The sequence below is a fragment of the Lingula anatina genome, chromosome 2 (genome assembly GCF_051362555.1).
Source record: "Lingula anatina isolate TDL-2025a chromosome 2, LinAna3.0, whole genome shotgun sequence".
NCBI lineage: Eukaryota > Metazoa > Brachiopoda > Lingulata > Lingulida > Lingulidae > Lingula > Lingula anatina.
This window is the reverse complement of record NC_141768.1, coordinates 39,454,488-39,469,847: the sequence shown is the minus strand read 5'-3', so window position 1 is coordinate 39,469,847 and position 15,360 is coordinate 39,454,488. Positions and strand designations below refer to the sequence as shown.

At 34.9% G+C, this 15,360-nt stretch overlaps 4 protein-coding genes across 5 annotated transcripts; 2 read left to right on the top strand and 2 right to left on the bottom strand.

Annotated features, from left to right (window-relative positions):
- Nucleotides 1-214: 214 nt before the first annotated feature.
- On the top strand, nt 215-4,390 carry LOC106175012 (uncharacterized). Its single transcript, XM_087005491.1, has 6 exons — nt 215-855; nt 1,124-1,171; nt 2,474-2,653; nt 3,365-3,454; nt 3,677-3,811; nt 4,066-4,390. The coding sequence occupies exons 1-6, from the start codon at nt 565-567 to the stop codon at nt 4,153-4,155; spliced, it is 834 nt and encodes a 277-aa protein (XP_086861617.1). The 5' UTR covers nt 215-564; the 3' UTR covers nt 4,156-4,390.
- Nucleotides 4,391-4,396: 6 nt separating this feature from the next.
- Nucleotides 4,397-7,665, bottom strand: LOC106167155 (selenoprotein W-like). Its single transcript, XM_087005493.1, has 6 exons — nt 7,484-7,665; nt 6,703-6,727; nt 6,371-6,424; nt 5,892-5,969; nt 5,528-5,629; nt 4,397-5,375 (listed from the first exon to the last, which is right to left on the bottom strand). Exons 2-5 carry the CDS (start codon nt 6,703-6,705, stop codon nt 5,552-5,554), a joined length of 213 nt encoding a protein of 70 aa, XP_086861619.1. The 5' UTR covers nt 6,706-6,727; nt 7,484-7,665; the 3' UTR covers nt 4,397-5,375; nt 5,528-5,551.
- Nucleotides 7,666-7,776: 111 nt separating this feature from the next.
- Nucleotides 7,777-13,499, top strand: LOC106175021 (uncharacterized). 2 transcript variants are annotated; one of them, XM_087005490.1, is made up of 10 exons: nt 7,777-7,905; nt 8,344-8,413; nt 8,695-9,214; nt 9,959-10,084; nt 10,682-10,869; nt 11,117-11,313; nt 11,539-11,630; nt 11,934-11,988; nt 12,124-12,221; nt 12,495-13,499. In XM_087005490.1, exons 2-10 carry the CDS (start codon nt 8,363-8,365, stop codon nt 12,680-12,682), a joined length of 1,515 nt encoding a protein of 504 aa, XP_086861616.1. In that variant the 5' UTR covers nt 7,777-7,905; nt 8,344-8,362; the 3' UTR covers nt 12,683-13,499. The 2 variants fall into 2 exon arrangements, with proteins under 2 accessions (XP_086861616.1, XP_013412282.2); XM_013556828.2 differs by lacking the exon at nt 7,777-7,905 and adding an exon at nt 7,916-7,999.
- On the bottom strand, nt 13,167-15,275 carry LOC106175022 (ergosterol biosynthetic protein 28 homolog). The gene is made up of 4 exons (XM_013556829.2): nt 15,044-15,275; nt 14,550-14,640; nt 14,013-14,131; nt 13,167-13,757 (listed from the first exon to the last, which is right to left on the bottom strand). Exons 1-4 carry the CDS (start codon nt 15,177-15,179, stop codon nt 13,615-13,617), a joined length of 489 nt encoding a protein of 162 aa, XP_013412283.1. The 5' UTR covers nt 15,180-15,275; the 3' UTR covers nt 13,167-13,614.
- Between the last annotated feature and the right edge of the window lie 85 nt (nt 15,276-15,360).

The following is a 15,360-nucleotide window of genomic DNA, read 5'->3' as shown; positions in this document are numbered from 1 at the left end:
AAAAATCAACACCTGTCATGATTATCTCCTTACACATATGAGTGGCTTAGGAAGGTATGCTACACGTTTTAGTTTATTTCCTGCATATACAATACCATGGTTTGTATGGTTTATCTGTGAAATTACATACACAATCCAACATTAATTTGACGTCAACATCTCGCGAGATTCTTAGGCAAGTACTTGTTGACATAGGCGACGTTGCTCCCTCTCACACTGGCCCTTTGGAAAACGCTATTATATTGATTGAGCTTAATACAATGAAGCTTGTTCTTCACTTTAAGATCTCTACCTTATGACGCACTCGTCAGTGCAAATCAAGAACAAAATAAATATAAGTGGGTTGCTATAAAAGTAGTTGAAAGGGGACTTTCGTAGTTGAAAGGGGACTTTCACGTGCGAAAAATATAGAAATTTTAGTCAACAAATTAAATACCGTACGCGTAGCGAGCGTACTACAGCCGGGCGTAGGGCTGCGTGTACATGAAGAGCCGTTTTTGACACGGTACCAATCAATGATTTAAAAGCCGTTTTTGACACGATACCAACCAATGATTTAAAACTATGCAATTAAATAGCGAAGAACCGGTGGATACTAGCGAAGTGCTAAAGCATGATATGTCTTTCAGTTTTAATAAACATTTCGTCGGATTTAACCCCGAATATCCCACTGAAAACGGAAAAGAAACTGACGCTGAACAAACGACAGGGAAATCTGTAAACCAAGACTTTGTGCAATACATTCTAGAAAGAGATGCTGCACGAGACCGTCTCAAAGCAAAAGAACTGGAACTCGCAAAAGCGCACGGAAAAATTTACGAATTGCTGACAAAAATTGAAGCCTTAGAAGAAGAGGTGAGATTGAAATGTATAGGCCTATGTATTCAAATATCATCGCCCCTATTGTACATCACTGCTACATATACATTTACTTTTCAAGTCACTTTGGTGCCTTTTACAAAATTGTTCGTTTGCCACCTACATGTAGGGCCTACATGTACATGTATTACAAGCAAAGCATTAGTTTGTCATCAAATGACTGTTAACAACTGAATATAAACCTGGAATAAAGAAAAATACATTTATAACATGACCCAGCATTTGATAAATATTCTTGTTTCAGTTCAAACAATTAAAAAGCAAGACCGCAGTGGGACAACCGAGCGCAACTGTGAGTTAGTTTTTATTTGTAAAATATTGTAGGCCTATCTCTTTAATTGTGCTTTTACCCTAGGCTTTACTTTCGTTAATCTTAGAATGGTTGCACGTACATGTAAGCTTAAATCCCAGTTCTAAGACGCAAACTTTTGACCACAGTATTCAAGATTTAGTGTGTAGTTATATGGACTTGTTTCAAGGAGATCTTTTTACAGTCCTTGCAAATCATGCCACTAGCTGTTACCATATATTGGGCCATATCGATTCTATCTTTTATTGCTGTCACAATTTAGTATTATCGGTCAAGATTATTTACACGCAGTATCGACACACCATGGAAACGGCGTTTTTACAACTTGACTTGTTCCATTGTTTGTGATTTTAGCATTGCTAGTTTTGGAGAATGTAGTTGTGGTATTGCATTATTCAGTAGAACGCAGGCCACGCGTATACATATTTAAAGTACCATAACACCGAATTGTTACTGTCTTTTATATATGTAGCGTAAGGAAAATATTGTTATGGCTGCGTGTCTATCGACGATTACATCACACACGTTATCAACCTAATATCGCTTAACACGCTGACTGAATCTTTTATTAGGGTCGAAGACTTTGAGCCGGTTATTATTAATTTCCCCTTGGCGTGAACAATATTTCATGAGGCAAATGTCACGATAACCTTATGATTACGATTGTCGGGACACTAAAGAACGCTATATCTCTAAATTGTAAAAAATAGCTAAAATAATAATTAAAATAATAGAATGAAAAATAATTTCCTGGAATTTCGTTCATCCCCCCCCCCCCTTATGACCAACCATGTATATCTAAAACCTCTGACAAAATAACGATCTGTAAACCCGTTCTTGCGTTATAATTTACTGATTTTTACAAGATGATGAGTGGTGAATTTTACTCGTTAATGTAAAAACAGCAAGAGCTTGCAAAGAGGTTTCAAGTTTGGAATTTTCACGACATTATGGATAAATTGTTCACATTTTAAGGAATATTATTATAATTATTAATTGGTATCTAAAGCTCTACTGCGCATTGCTAATTATTTCATTGTCAACTTGTGTCATTTATTTAAAAAAAGAGTGATGATAGTGGGGAAACGGCGAACTTTTTGACAGAGAGACCTAATGAAAAATTATGAACATGAATAGATAATAAATGTCAAAAAACAATCCCATGGCAGCAATTTTAACTTTCAAATGTTATTTTTAACTTGTAATTTTACATCGTTTCTAATTTGAATACACTCGCATTTAATTCTTGAGGATATTCGTTTTAATTTATGATGTCATACTTAGGTTCAGAAACCAAAGCCTAAAGGCAAGTTACCTCCGTTAAAGAACTCTAACGCCGCAGAAGCGAAGAAACCCACCCCAAAAGATACCAAGACTCGAAGTAGCCAAGACTCGCCATCGCACAGGCATCCAAAAGTTTTTGGGCGAGAAAAACTCAGCACAGATTCATATGCTTATTATAATGTAAGTATTTCATCCCCCTTTTCCTTCTTGTTCTCTCAAACATCAAATGTGAAATAATCGCAAAAGAAACTGTTGGAAACTGCAAAGGAAGAGTACGGAGCTAAATCCTCTCAGCACTTGTGAATGGTAGGCGATCCCATATGTATACCTGGTAATAATTGCAAAATTAAAACATGGAACAATGTAATCACCTAGGATTAAACAATTAGAAAAAAATTAAGCTGGAATAACGTTGACCATGTGTTTCCCCGCGGCCATATCGTTTCCTCCTTCTTTCATGATTTTCTTTACAAAATCAGTTGGTAACTTAAGCTTTAAGCAATTTTCCATTATTTTTTCCAGTCCCAATGACTTTTAATCAAGTTCGATTGGTTCTTGTTTGTCTCAAATGAGAACGCTGGCTAAATGTAAATGTAAACTTGAAAATTTTTGACCGTCTTCCGACGAGAGATCCATAGAAAATGTCTGTTAAGTCGGCTGCTCGTCTATGCCAAGAAGCGTTTGAACTCGACTAGAGAAACGCCATAAAATGATCACCACGAAGTGCTTGTGTCTTTGGTTACATAATTTATATATTTTTATTAAGGTTTTGCCTTAAATACAATGTGATATCTCTGTTTTTATCATTTTTAGGATACAAAGGATAGATTTCAATTTTATTTTTTTGAAAAGAAGGAAACTAAATATTATCCCATTTTTCCATGTTGTCAGATGCTGGCAGAGCATTTTCCAGGGATGAGTTTGTCTTTAATTTTGGATGCTGAAAAAAGATTCACTTCGGCTGACACAAATGGAGACCAAGTGAGTAAGACGTAAATACGTTATTCTGGGGCGTACTGTTGCCGAGACCCCCAATAATTAAAAAAAAAAAAAAAAGTGGAGAAAGAATGGAAATCATCTAATGACTTCCAAAATAAAGGTCGGTAAACCCTATGGTGTTTAACGATATGAAAAGTCCAGCCCCTTCCATTTGAAAGCAACATTTTATGTAATTAATGCATGTCTTTTCAATATTATCTCCAGGTGATTGACCTCTCGGAAATGGACAATATTCTCACGGCAAATAACATGATGTTTACCAAAAAACAACTTGAAGAAATCTTAGAAAGCATAGACACGGATAAAAACGGCTACCTGGATTTCCTTGAAGTTCTAACGGTAAGTGCCGTCATAACATCAATACGGTTGTGAGCAAAGTTTCAAATCAAATTGTACGAACTGAATCATTACAGAGCTGGTCTTGTCAAATATTTAAAGGTGTGAAGCATGAAGTTATAATGTAAATTAAATCTAGCAAAGAAAGTTAACCATCGCATTTCCTGCACTTTGGAAAAAGAAAGTGAATTGACCTTTATTGGCATGAATAAAAATCGATGCATATAAAAAACACTGACTATTTACCTTTTTTTCAGGTTATTGAAAGGTTGAGTAGTAACAAAAGATCGAAGCTTTCTCCCCACTTGCAAACGGCAACCAAATCTGCTACATGCTCAATACAATAGGCAAAAACTGAATGGGTTACGCGTTCCATGTTATTTTGATAAAGAGGACATATCATTGAAGAAAGACCCAAGTTATATGTAGGAAATTTGTGATATTTGAATTTATGTGTGTATATATATATTTGAATATATTTATATATGTACCAGCTATTTTTATTTGTAGAAATAGATAACTGTGCACTGTATTGAGCAAATAAATATATAAAATGTACTACATTGTAGTAAATATAAAAGACGAATGTTATTTTGTATTTATTTTTATTTCGGGAGATGTGCGTTTGGATCACCATATAAATTGATAAATTTGAACATGCCTCATCTATTCTAAACGTAAAAACTTTCATTATAAAATATTTTAAAGCCGTTGCAAAATTTATCAAAAGACGGACATAAAGATTGCACGAAGTTCCATGCGTAAGCGCAACTCTTGCTTAGATCTCTAATCTGTCCAATCGAAGAACCAACTAGGCTAACGCATGAAATATAGGGGTTACCCACCCTCAGATATCAAGAACCTCTAAAATTAAGTAGTATACAAAATTAAAGTAAAAATATTACAACAATTTTGTAATAGACTACTAGCAGACTCTCTCGTCAGAGTGTAGGGGTTGCCTATTATAACGGTAAAATGACATCGGTTCATAGCAACCTGCAATGGGCGTATGATTTCATGGGGGCATAACTAATGGTCAAGCACATTACTCAACTTATTCACAGGGCTGTCGACAGCAAGACTGCCACACACCCCTGAAGTGACAGGGGAGCAGATTAAAAAGAGTTGTCGACACGAAGCGCAGTTGCTAGCTGGTCTTTGCTTTATAGTTGAAAGTACCCATATTTATCTTGTGTTAAAACAAATACCGTAGCACATTACAGGTACGGAATATAGGAGCGCTAACGCATGAAACTTCGTGCTAATGTACAGCACAGTTGATCATGTTAAAATTGACAAACTCTTCATTTTAAAAGCAACACTTGCAGCTGTATCACAGTTCATAGAGAAAAAAGATTAGAGAAAGCGTACATTTGAATACTTCCTGAGATTACGTTACATTTTATCAGCATTTCATAATACTGTATTGAACAAACATATCAACAAGAGTTTGTCCATGTTATCATCTTGTGTCAAACCAGCTTGGGGCATCAGGAATAGTCCTTGTGAAACTTTCAGACTAATCAATCATAGAAAGCCGACTTGATCAAATAGAACCAGGTCAAACCTACAAAAGAAAGGCTTTCATAAAATGAACCATGTCACATAATATATGAATTAAACACTCCTAGTATAAATGTTATTATGTACCAAAGTCTTCAAAAATATATATATCAAAAGAAGGGGTATAAAATAGGTGTCTTTCAAATATGTGCTCACCCTTGTAGTTGTGAATGTGGTCCTCTAGGATTTTAAAGCCTCCTCAATACCTTTGGTAATCTTATGAAATTTGGCCTCGCTGTCCACATAGCCATCACCATTCTATAAGAACATTATATCAATTTACTAATAAGGCTTATTAAGTTAATGATGATTTGAATATAAAACCAATGACAAAGTGAAGCTAATAAGAAAAATATGTCATGTGGCTCTTATGATCAGTTTGTGAACTCAAGACAATGAATGCAATTTTTGTGATTATTCAATAACAAACAGTTTATTCTTAGACTCCGCAGGCAAATGCTTTTGCACAGTTGATACATCCTGTATCCAGCAAAAGTTTCACAAAAAATGTATCTCTTACCTTCTTGGAATGGAGAAGCTTTCCATTCTCAATCTGCACTTCAAAATAGCCAGTGGCTTGAGGAGTCCCTTCACCTGTCTGATAATGAGATATGTGCATCTAAACTGAATGGCAAACTATTTAACTATCAAATCTTACCGAAATGAGTCAAATTATTATGTTCTGTTTATCATGTCTTACAAAAACCTAATAACCAATGCTACATTTCACAATATAAACCAAACACAACAATGAAAATATAATATTGGAAATAAACATGTAGCAACAAAGGTTGATTTTCAGCAATGCCCTCTTTAACATCAACATTTTAAGAAAAATCACTAATTGTTATTCTCTTGGCCTGGAAGCACTACTTGTGAAAATAAAAATAACTGTTCAAAAATAAATAGCAGCAGTGATTTTTAACATTTTTAATATCAGATAATGCCCTACACACAAATATAAATATGCAAATTAACAGACCAATTTTTTTTACTTACAATCACCACATCCGTGCCAAATTCTTGCTCCAGGTCTGCTTTTAGACGCCGGAACTGAAATAAAGAAGATAGAAGAAATAAAAGAATTATGCCCTGTCCTTATTGTTAGAGCTCACTAAACCGGACCTGGTACATATATATCTAACATTATATATTGCTTTTATTTTTCTTATTGGGAATGAAATAGAAATCCAAATCCAGTTTTATTTCTTAACTTCTTAACAGATTAAAGATTTTAATCTGGAATGTTAACTTACAAGTTTGACACTTAACTTCTTGAGAAACCAAATGAAAAGAATCTTGCAAAACTGTTGAAACATTTGCATACTCACCATTGGCGCATACCCTCAGGCACCACTGAAATGATAAGCAAACTGGACAGTGAATCTGGCATACTTACAGCTGTACAGCCTGTACTAGTATATCAAAATTTGTGATGGTTTGGAGATTAACTCTACTAAGGCATAGTAAAAGAAATGTTAAGCAACACAAAGGGGTTTTCCTAAATTAAAGTCAACTTTATACATAGACAAATTCAAAGTAAAATGCAATATATGAAATTATATTCGAAATCCAAGTCCAAGTAATTTGAACACATACTAGTATTTCAGGCAGGAAGCAATTTTTATCTTCATGTAAAAATAATATGTAAAGCTCATCTACATATATATATATGTCCCCTATCTATAAAGGAAAAGATATACCTGTGCCCAGTTGCATCAAAAACATTTACCACGTAAAATTTTCTAGGGGAAGACATCTTTGTTTGAAGTTGAATCAAAACAAAGGAGAATGAGCACTTTATAATTTATTGAAGCTTTCTTGACAGTTTTATAATCCCGTCTAGCTAGCTAGGGCATTCAGTGCTCAGGAAAAAAAAGGCTCCAAAACATGGTCGATGTTCTTACGTGCGGAAGAATATACATGTATTGGGGATCGTATGACAGTGAAACGTGCCAAGTTCTAATGCCGTAATGAGCTTTCCAAATCAATGACAATCGATGACATGGCGTGAGACAAGGTAAAGGCTCCTTACTACCTTAGCGTAAAAGGGCGTACTCGACGGTGCCTGGTTGTAAAAGAAACTAACGAACACTTAGATTATATACCTACCAATAAATAATGTGTATTTTAACTGGCTTCATCACTAGAACGTTGCACCTCAAATGTTGTTTTCCAGGTATGAGTAAGCAAAATTACCGAATGGTTGCCTATATTGATAAGGTCGATTTGACCGAAGTTATGTATAAGGTGAAACAGAGGCTCAGCCACAGAACACAAAAGTGGGAGAGGGGGGAAGTGGCAAAAATTGTCCACAATACTTTATAAATATTATTATCAGGTATATTGAGATATACATTGTTTTTCCCTTTATCCATAATACTTGATGTATGTTTACAGCAAAGAGAACATAACCTACCCATCAAAACATTTCAATGGAAAAAGTTAAAGATATGGATATAACCTTAAACCCCTTTTAGAAATAAACTCAACCATCGGGAAACCCGCCGGTGCGCGCCATTTACAACTGCAAGGTAAGATATACATGTATACATTCGTTTACTTTAGTAATTTGTACGGAAATGATACTTTAATCATTGACAGTGAGCGCATTTGCGCTAAGTTGAGGTTAGATTACGTGCACATGATTTTATTGATTTCACTTTTCGTGACCTGTTAAGTAAACCGCCAATTTGGTGAGCAGTTCACCTTCATTGTGGGTCGTGATAATTTGAATGATATACAGATTGGAAGGGGTGTAGCAGTAATAATCATACTCTAGCGGTGCTAGTAAAGCATTAAAGTTAACAACATAGAGCTACGACCTAAAGATGACAAATATTTGATCACGCATCCTGTATATCTGTTTGAATATTCAGAAAAAATAGGTTGAATTAATAGGCCAGTGCACTGTAAGCTGTATTTTCTGCCTTCCCATTTAATTATTACTCTTAGTGATATCATTATTTCAGTGCTGTAACATCTACCTCCATGGAGAGCAATTTAAAAGACCATCAAGAGGTTACTCCTGTGCTGAAAGAGGTACAGTACTAGTACTAGTACAATGTACATGTACATTAGCAAGTGGACTGGCAGCCAGTGCCTACTATAATAGTACTGCACATGCAAGCATATCTTACATCCCAACAAGCTATGAACTGTGATCTACATTGTATGCAAATGTTTGGCTAAAAAAAACTTGTGATTGTTCTCTGTCAATTAGACATTTTTTTAATAATTTTATTTTGAATTCCTTTAAATGTCTTTCTGTGATTACTTTGAGTCCACATAAGGTCATTACTATAAAAGTTATTTTTTTACAGATGGAGCTGTCTTCAAGTCCAGTAAGACCAGTAAAAGATAGTAAAAGAAGGAAGTTGAACAGTGAGAAGTCAACTCCCACTGTACAAGATAACCGGAGACCATCAACTCGTGTAAGAACTCTCAAGGAATTCTTCAAAAGCCCCGATGAAGCCAAAGAGCCGCTGGTCAAAGAGGAAACACTTACAGTTGACATTTCTGGAGTAAAGGAGTTGTTTCAACAAGACAAAGACATGTCCTCAGATACATGTGATATGCATGGAAAAGAAAATTCAGGGGAATTAAATATTGGGTTGAGAACCCCTAACATTAAAGATAGCAAGAAACCAAAAGGCAAGAGAAAAGTAAGGAGTGCTTCAACTAAAAAACTTTCTGCTGATGATATGTCAGCTGTTGAACCTAATACAGCAATCACTCCTCTAAAAGATGTTTTTTCTCTGAAAGAACATTCAGAAGAATCTCCCAAATCTGAAAAGAAAATTCAGAAAGTATGCAGATCAGCTAAATCCTGTAAAAGTGGTGGTAAGACTTTTTGTTTCTTTAAATTCTTTTAAAGTTGGATAAACAAGTTATTTTATTCAGTATCTTTTAACAGTAACATAGCCAACTCAATAAATATAACAAGTGCCAACCCGTACTGGTAAGTACTGGCAACAAATGATTCGCCATGTTGGCGAGTGCTGTCTGAGTCTTAAAATGTGGATTTTCTGGGAGTAAAAATGTGTGTTACATTTTCGTCGTACTATCTGTCATTATGCCATATTGATATTTTTATCCATATTTTGAGGATTTCTGAAACTTCAAACTAGAATTACCACAGCCATATTTGTTTACATGCTCTAACCATGCGTAGCACAAAACTATGTCTCTCACTGGTTAAATTTTGCATCTGGGACTGCTACATGAATAGGTGGTATTGCTCAAATGGTAGAGTGCTTGGCTCTGGGTCAGGAAGTTGTGGGTTCAGTTCTTCATTGGGGTGTAGTGTCTCTCTACTTATATATTTTATTTTCATAATTATTACAGTTTTCAATTTAGGCATCACATGGTTCTACAAAAGGGACATCATAATAAAAAGGACTTCTATTTCATTAAAAATACTATAATATATGTATTCATGGCACCTAAATATTTTGACGAGTGCTAAAAGGTTTTGGAGAGTACTAGCCATGAAGCACTTGCCAAGGTGTCGAGTTCTGAAAAATTAATCCATACACCTTCAAGCTTGTATGTCAGGTTAATGATTATGTGCATATATTATACCAGGTCCTCATCCCAGTCCAAGATGGGGTCACTCATTCTGCTTCACAGAGCCACCAAATGCCATCATCATTGGTGGACAGGGTGACAAACAAGTGTTGAGCAAGGACAGTATTTGGGAACTTCAGACAGGTAAATCATTTTATAAAATAATAATAAACATACAGGTATTAAGTGACAAGGCAGTTGTGTTAAATATAAGATGAAGGACATTGATTGTTTTGGTTGATACTTCTCCCTAAATCCCCCAATTTATTCAACACTCAAAGTATTGAATTTTAATTTAGATTTAAAAAGTGGGTTTTTGAGGTCATAATTTGAATTTGGGGAGTGAAGCTTTAATTCAAATTATAATTTTTAAAATTTAATGAATTTTTTCAAAAGGGGTTTCTTTCTGAATTTTTAGCCAAATGGAAAATTTGGTATGCACACTGGGATTTTTTATGCAGGGTTGTCCAGTTATCTTTTACATTTTTAAATGGTAACAATAAAAACTAACATACTCAAAGATAGACATCGAGTTGGCTATGTAGGGCAGGATCTATGGAAAAAGCTCTGTTGGTAAGATCAGCTACCCATCCTCCAGGTCACAAAGCTGGTGATGACCCATAGAATAATGTACACATGCTCTTAAAATTTTTCAAATAGATATGACATTTCACTTAATTATTATTTCTTCTACATTACACAACTGAAATTGTTCTTACTGGGACTCATTAAAACCATTAGAGACCAAACAGTGGAGACCTCTTAAGACTACATCTGTTGGCCCAAACCCAGAAGCTAGAATGGGGCACACTGCTACATATGACCCTGTGATGAGGTGCATCTATATATATGGTGGGTCCAAGAATGTCAAATGGTTCAGTGATGTGCATGTGTTAGAACTGGACGAATTGAAGTGGCAACTGGTAAAGGTAAGAATTATAAAACTTGTGATATGATGTGGGAACTGTCCCTTTTTTTTTTTTTAGTCACACCTCCGTTCTTAAATTTTAATTAAAACTCCTCTTAATGGTCAATAATATTGAACTGACAAGTGTTTGGTGCTATTGGTCATTATTTATTTGCTTGCCTACTTCATTTTTGGATAAAAGAACCTGTCACTTAATTTTTGAATCTCTGTCCATCAAATCAATCCAATCTTAAATGTTCTTTCTCAAGGCAAATGGTAAAGCTCCAACCAGGGCATACCACACAGCAACCCTGTACCGACATGAACTGTGGATGTTTGGTGGTGTTTTCCCTCGACCAGACCCACAACCAGATGGGAGCAGTAATGAGATAGAGATCTTCAGTCCTGTCATGGAAAGTTGGTATAATCCCATAGTGACAGGAGAGAAACCAGAACCAAGATCAGGGTATGACTTTGTTGGATTATTTAGATTTGTTCCTTTCAGAATTATTATGTTATATAAAAAATCATGAATTAATTAAACTATTAGGGATGTTATCTGTCATTATGGTTAAACAGGTAAGATGTAACCAAGAATTGTGGATTTCACTTTTTTATCGTATACTTAAGCACTTTTGGCAAAAAGTTACATGATGCTCAATATTTGCAAACTTACAACTATCATCTTCAGGCATTCTGCAACTATTATTGGAGATCAACTGGTAGTATTTGGAGGTTGGGATTTCCCAGTGTGCTTCAGTGATGTACATATCCTTGACATGGGTAAGATGTCTAACAGCAAGGGGCAGGCTTCTTACAGGATTGGCAGCTCCATACATTTTAACTTGTAAAACATGATTCAGCTTCAATTTTCTTTATATTATTATATTGTTTAAAACATGATAAGCAAAATATTTTACAACTTGAGAGCATTGCACTCCCAGTCCTGTGTAGAGACTCTTGATTTACACTTAAATTAAGAGTCTTAAGACTGAAAATATGAAAACTTTATTAATGATAAAGATTTGTCGAATCCATTTTGTTACATAGATGAAATGACAATAAATGCTTGATTTGCTTTCTTAGGTTTTGTTGAATGGACCAAGCCCAATGTTAATGGCACTCCACCAGCTCCACGAAGGTATGTACTCCAGTTGTTAAGTGAAAAGATTTCTCAATTGTACAAGGTCTAGCTGACCATTTAAAGTTTGGTTAAATAATACAATTCCATGGAATATAGTTATTAACCAGTAAATGTGGCAATTTCCTCTTGCAGTTGGCATGCTGCTTGTGCCTTAACAGGGAAGAGAGTTTTGATTCATGGAGGCTATGATGGTAATAATGCCATGGATGATTCCTTCATCTTTAATCTAGGTGAGTTTTACAATCTGCCTGACTTTGTCTCTGTGGTTTACAATCATTCTAAATTTGTAGAATCACCTTGGTCTGCGGTGTTTGTGTTAATTAATAAATTTGGGTTAACCTTGATTAAAATAATCTATCTCTGTAGCTGTAATCATTTCCCACATAGTAATGGTGTTGATGTTCACCAGTGTTTGCATACTTGTATAAGATCAAAATGATAAATACAAATTTTACCATACATTTATTTGATTTTACATTTATTACTTTTTTATTTATTTTTAGACACCATGGCTTGGACTTGTGTAAACATAGACTTTGGTATCCCTGCTAGAGTGGGACACACTATTCAGTGTTTGCCGTACAAAAATGAAAACCAAGACAAGGAAGAAATATTGATATTTGGTGGTGGTGATAATGAGGGATCTTTTTTCAATGACTTGTTTGACTTGCATCTTCCTCTTGACTTGTAGGAAGTATAAAATATCAACTTTTTTCATTTTTCATTTGTACGTGTCCAGAAACGATCTCTAACAAGACGAAATATAACCTTTGGTAAATAATTTTTATATTATTTATTAAAAGAAGTCATTCATTTATTGGTCTCCAATAGAGTGTTTATTTTCTGGATTTGGTATTGTTTTTGTTTGATGTCCATTAAGTTTTATATCTATATTTTTTTATCATACAATTCTGAAGATTCAATACAAAGTTTATCTCAAAGGCACATGGAACCTTAACACTTGATGAAATATTTTATTTGTCCATGACTGCAATATAGCATTTCATTTGATATTCAGTTATTATAGGGCTTTGTACTGGAGTGAGACATGCTACTGTAATGAATTTTTGCATTTGATGTATAAAAATATAATTTGTAAATGGTTGTTTTAACTTGAGTGAATGGCTGTCAAATAAGATGAACCTGTGTATATTCTATAACTGCATAAGATGCAATGAATGATAGTTATTTTTATTTAACCAGTAGTTGGCATTTATTTACATTCAATTAATTATATAATCATACATCTACATGTGCCCATTTTGACAGGGATTCTTGTAAAAGTTGATCAAACTTCAATTCTCGAAGGAATGTTATAAGTGTTGGATCCATTACTGATCATTCTTATTCCAAGGCAGCAGTTATCTCAGGTAGTATAAGGCATATTGAATTTTACACATAAACTTTCTGTTTAGATTATTTAGAAATTTATGTACATATTTTAGGGCACCAAATGAAAGTTCACGGTACGTGTAGCAGAAGAATAAATGAAATGTATAGCTTGTAAAGCTTGTAAGTTTTTGTTCTGTTGGTCTTCCTTATGCATTGGCATCACAGCAAGGCAAGGTTATTCCTGTTTTCACCAAAATGGTTCAAAATGCGTCATGACTAGATATACAGATATCAACTGGATTTTTTCGTTCTTGACTGTGATTTAAATGTTTTCAAAAAGTCTTTGAACTCCTCTGCATCATCTTGTTTGCTTTCTTCCACAGCAGAGCCAAAAATGGGAACATATCCAGCTGCCATCAATACAAATGAAATCCCTGAAGAAGAAAATTATTTATCTGGTTCACTGAATGTCCACCATTTTACATGGTTTAATTACTTACTATTTTCCTTGACAAATTTCACCCAAAAATTAAAAATATTATTTCTTTGGACTATCTCTTAACCATTTGTATAAAAGTACACAAACTTTTTATGTAATTTTGTAAAGCAAAACATTTTAGAAGTGTGTGACAGTGCTGAAATAGCCCCCACAAGGAGAAAGATAGATCAGTACCATGGGTCAAACTCACCAGATATAATTAATGGGGCCATAACACCTACACTTAGGTGAGCTGTTTTAAAGATGAACACCTCTGATGAAAAGTGCAAGAAGGCTAGGACAAAGGAGAACAGTGTCAAATCATACAGCCTGAAAATACATTAAAAGTACACAGTTCAAAAGTGATGACACTGATTCCTGATGGTCTCCTCGCCTCCACATATGCCTAGCAATTAAACCTCGGAGCAGAGATTTAATCCATTTAAAGGCGTGTGTGGGGTCAGGGAGACCATTAGGAATCAGCGGCATTGCTTTTTATCTGTGGTCGCCATATTTAGAGGGTGCATCAGTAAGTACTCAAATCATCTGTTCTGAATAGGGCCTTAGTCCCCCATTCTGAATGAGGCCAAAGAAATGGAAAATGAACTACAGTTTCTTGCAGATTACAATTAAGTTACAATGGTTTAGCTAAGTCTTTCGGTTGTCTTGAGATATTTTGTGAAAGGAGAAGCAAGACTTAGACATAAAGAACTATTTATTTATAACATTTTATATTATATGTACTTACGGTCGATTATATGTGAATATTGCACACCATATCCTAAGAATGCCAGCCAAAAGTGTCCAGACTCCAAACAAGCGAGCTGCCAGGCCATTTACTACAATATAATACGTAATAAAAACCTTATAATATTATATTTATGCATCCTGGGATTCAGGATTTTACCACGTGATTGGACAGGAAATAGGCTCGAACTCAAGGGTGGGTGGTAGTAAATGCATGAAATACAAACTTGCATAAAAAATGTTAACAAAATGTTGGAATACTGAAAGTATCCTGCACTCCCTCTCCTCCCCCCCCCCCACTCGCAACTTACATGTATACTAATCTGCCAAGAAGTCAAAGTGCGTGTGTAGCGACTTGAATAAAGAGTTAAAATTACACTGTTTATTGTTTATCTATTAACTTCTGTTTTAAATTACTTACATCGTAAAATACGAATGTACAATATAAATAATAATAATAATAAATAATAATATTAATGCTACATGTAGTAGTACCAGAGCTAGGAGCACCATTGTACAGTCTGCTGGCAAGGAACTGATGATCCCAAAAGCACTGAATGGTATTTCCAATAGCCATAAGTCCTACGAACCCTATCCAACTTCGTAAATACAGAACAAAATCCCACTTCATTTTTTATGTACCGATATCTGGGAAGCACACCTGTCAAAACAAACACGCGTGGTGCCACTTTTCCCGTGATGCTTTTGTGTCACAAGATGGGAGCAAATGATCTAGGATTCTACTAACCTCTGAATTAAATTTTGTTTTCTTTTCAGCTATACAAAAAGGAAGAGATTACTGATATATTTTC

Excerpts from the sequence above, each read along its gene's own strand:
- LOC106167155 (XM_087005493.1), bottom strand. Across the intron at positions 5,970-6,370 it reads TTGGCACGGATGTGGTGATT|ACAGGTGAAGGGACTCCTCA; the intron begins GTAAGTAAAAAA and ends TCTCATTATCAG. Across the intron at positions 5,630-5,891 it reads AGCTTCTCCATTCCAAGAAG|AATGGTGATGGCTATGTGGA; the intron begins GTAAGAGATACA and ends ATGTTCTTATAG.
- LOC106175012 (XM_087005491.1), top strand. The coding sequence starts at position 565 with ATGCAATTAAATAGCGAAGAACCGGTGGATACTAGCGAAGTGCTAAAG. Across the intron at positions 856-1,123 it reads TTGAAGCCTTAGAAGAAGAG|TTCAAACAATTAAAAAGCAA; the intron begins GTGAGATTGAAA and ends TTCTTGTTTCAG. Across the intron at positions 3,455-3,676 it reads CTGACACAAATGGAGACCAA|GTGATTGACCTCTCGGAAAT; the intron begins GTGAGTAAGACG and ends TATTATCTCCAG.
- LOC106175022 (XM_013556829.2), bottom strand. The coding sequence starts at position 15,179 with ATGAAGTGGGATTTTGTTCTGTATTTACGAAGTTGGATAGGGTTCGTA. Across the intron at positions 14,641-15,043 it reads CAATGGTGCTCCTAGCTCTG|TAAATGGCCTGGCAGCTCGC; the intron begins GTACTACTACAT and ends ATTATATTGTAG. Across the intron at positions 13,758-14,012 it reads GGCCCCATTAATTATATCTG|GGATTTCATTTGTATTGATG; the intron begins GTGAGTTTGACC and ends TTTCTTCTTCAG.
- LOC106175021 (XM_013556828.2), top strand. The coding sequence starts at position 7,917 with ATGTATACATTCGTTTACTTTAGTAATTTGTACGGAAATGATACTTTA. Across the intron at positions 9,215-9,958 it reads TAAATCCTGTAAAAGTGGTG|GTCCTCATCCCAGTCCAAGA; the intron begins GTAAGACTTTTT and ends ATATTATACCAG. Across the intron at positions 11,314-11,538 it reads AAACCAGAACCAAGATCAGG|GCATTCTGCAACTATTATTG; the intron begins GTATGACTTTGT and ends TATCATCTTCAG.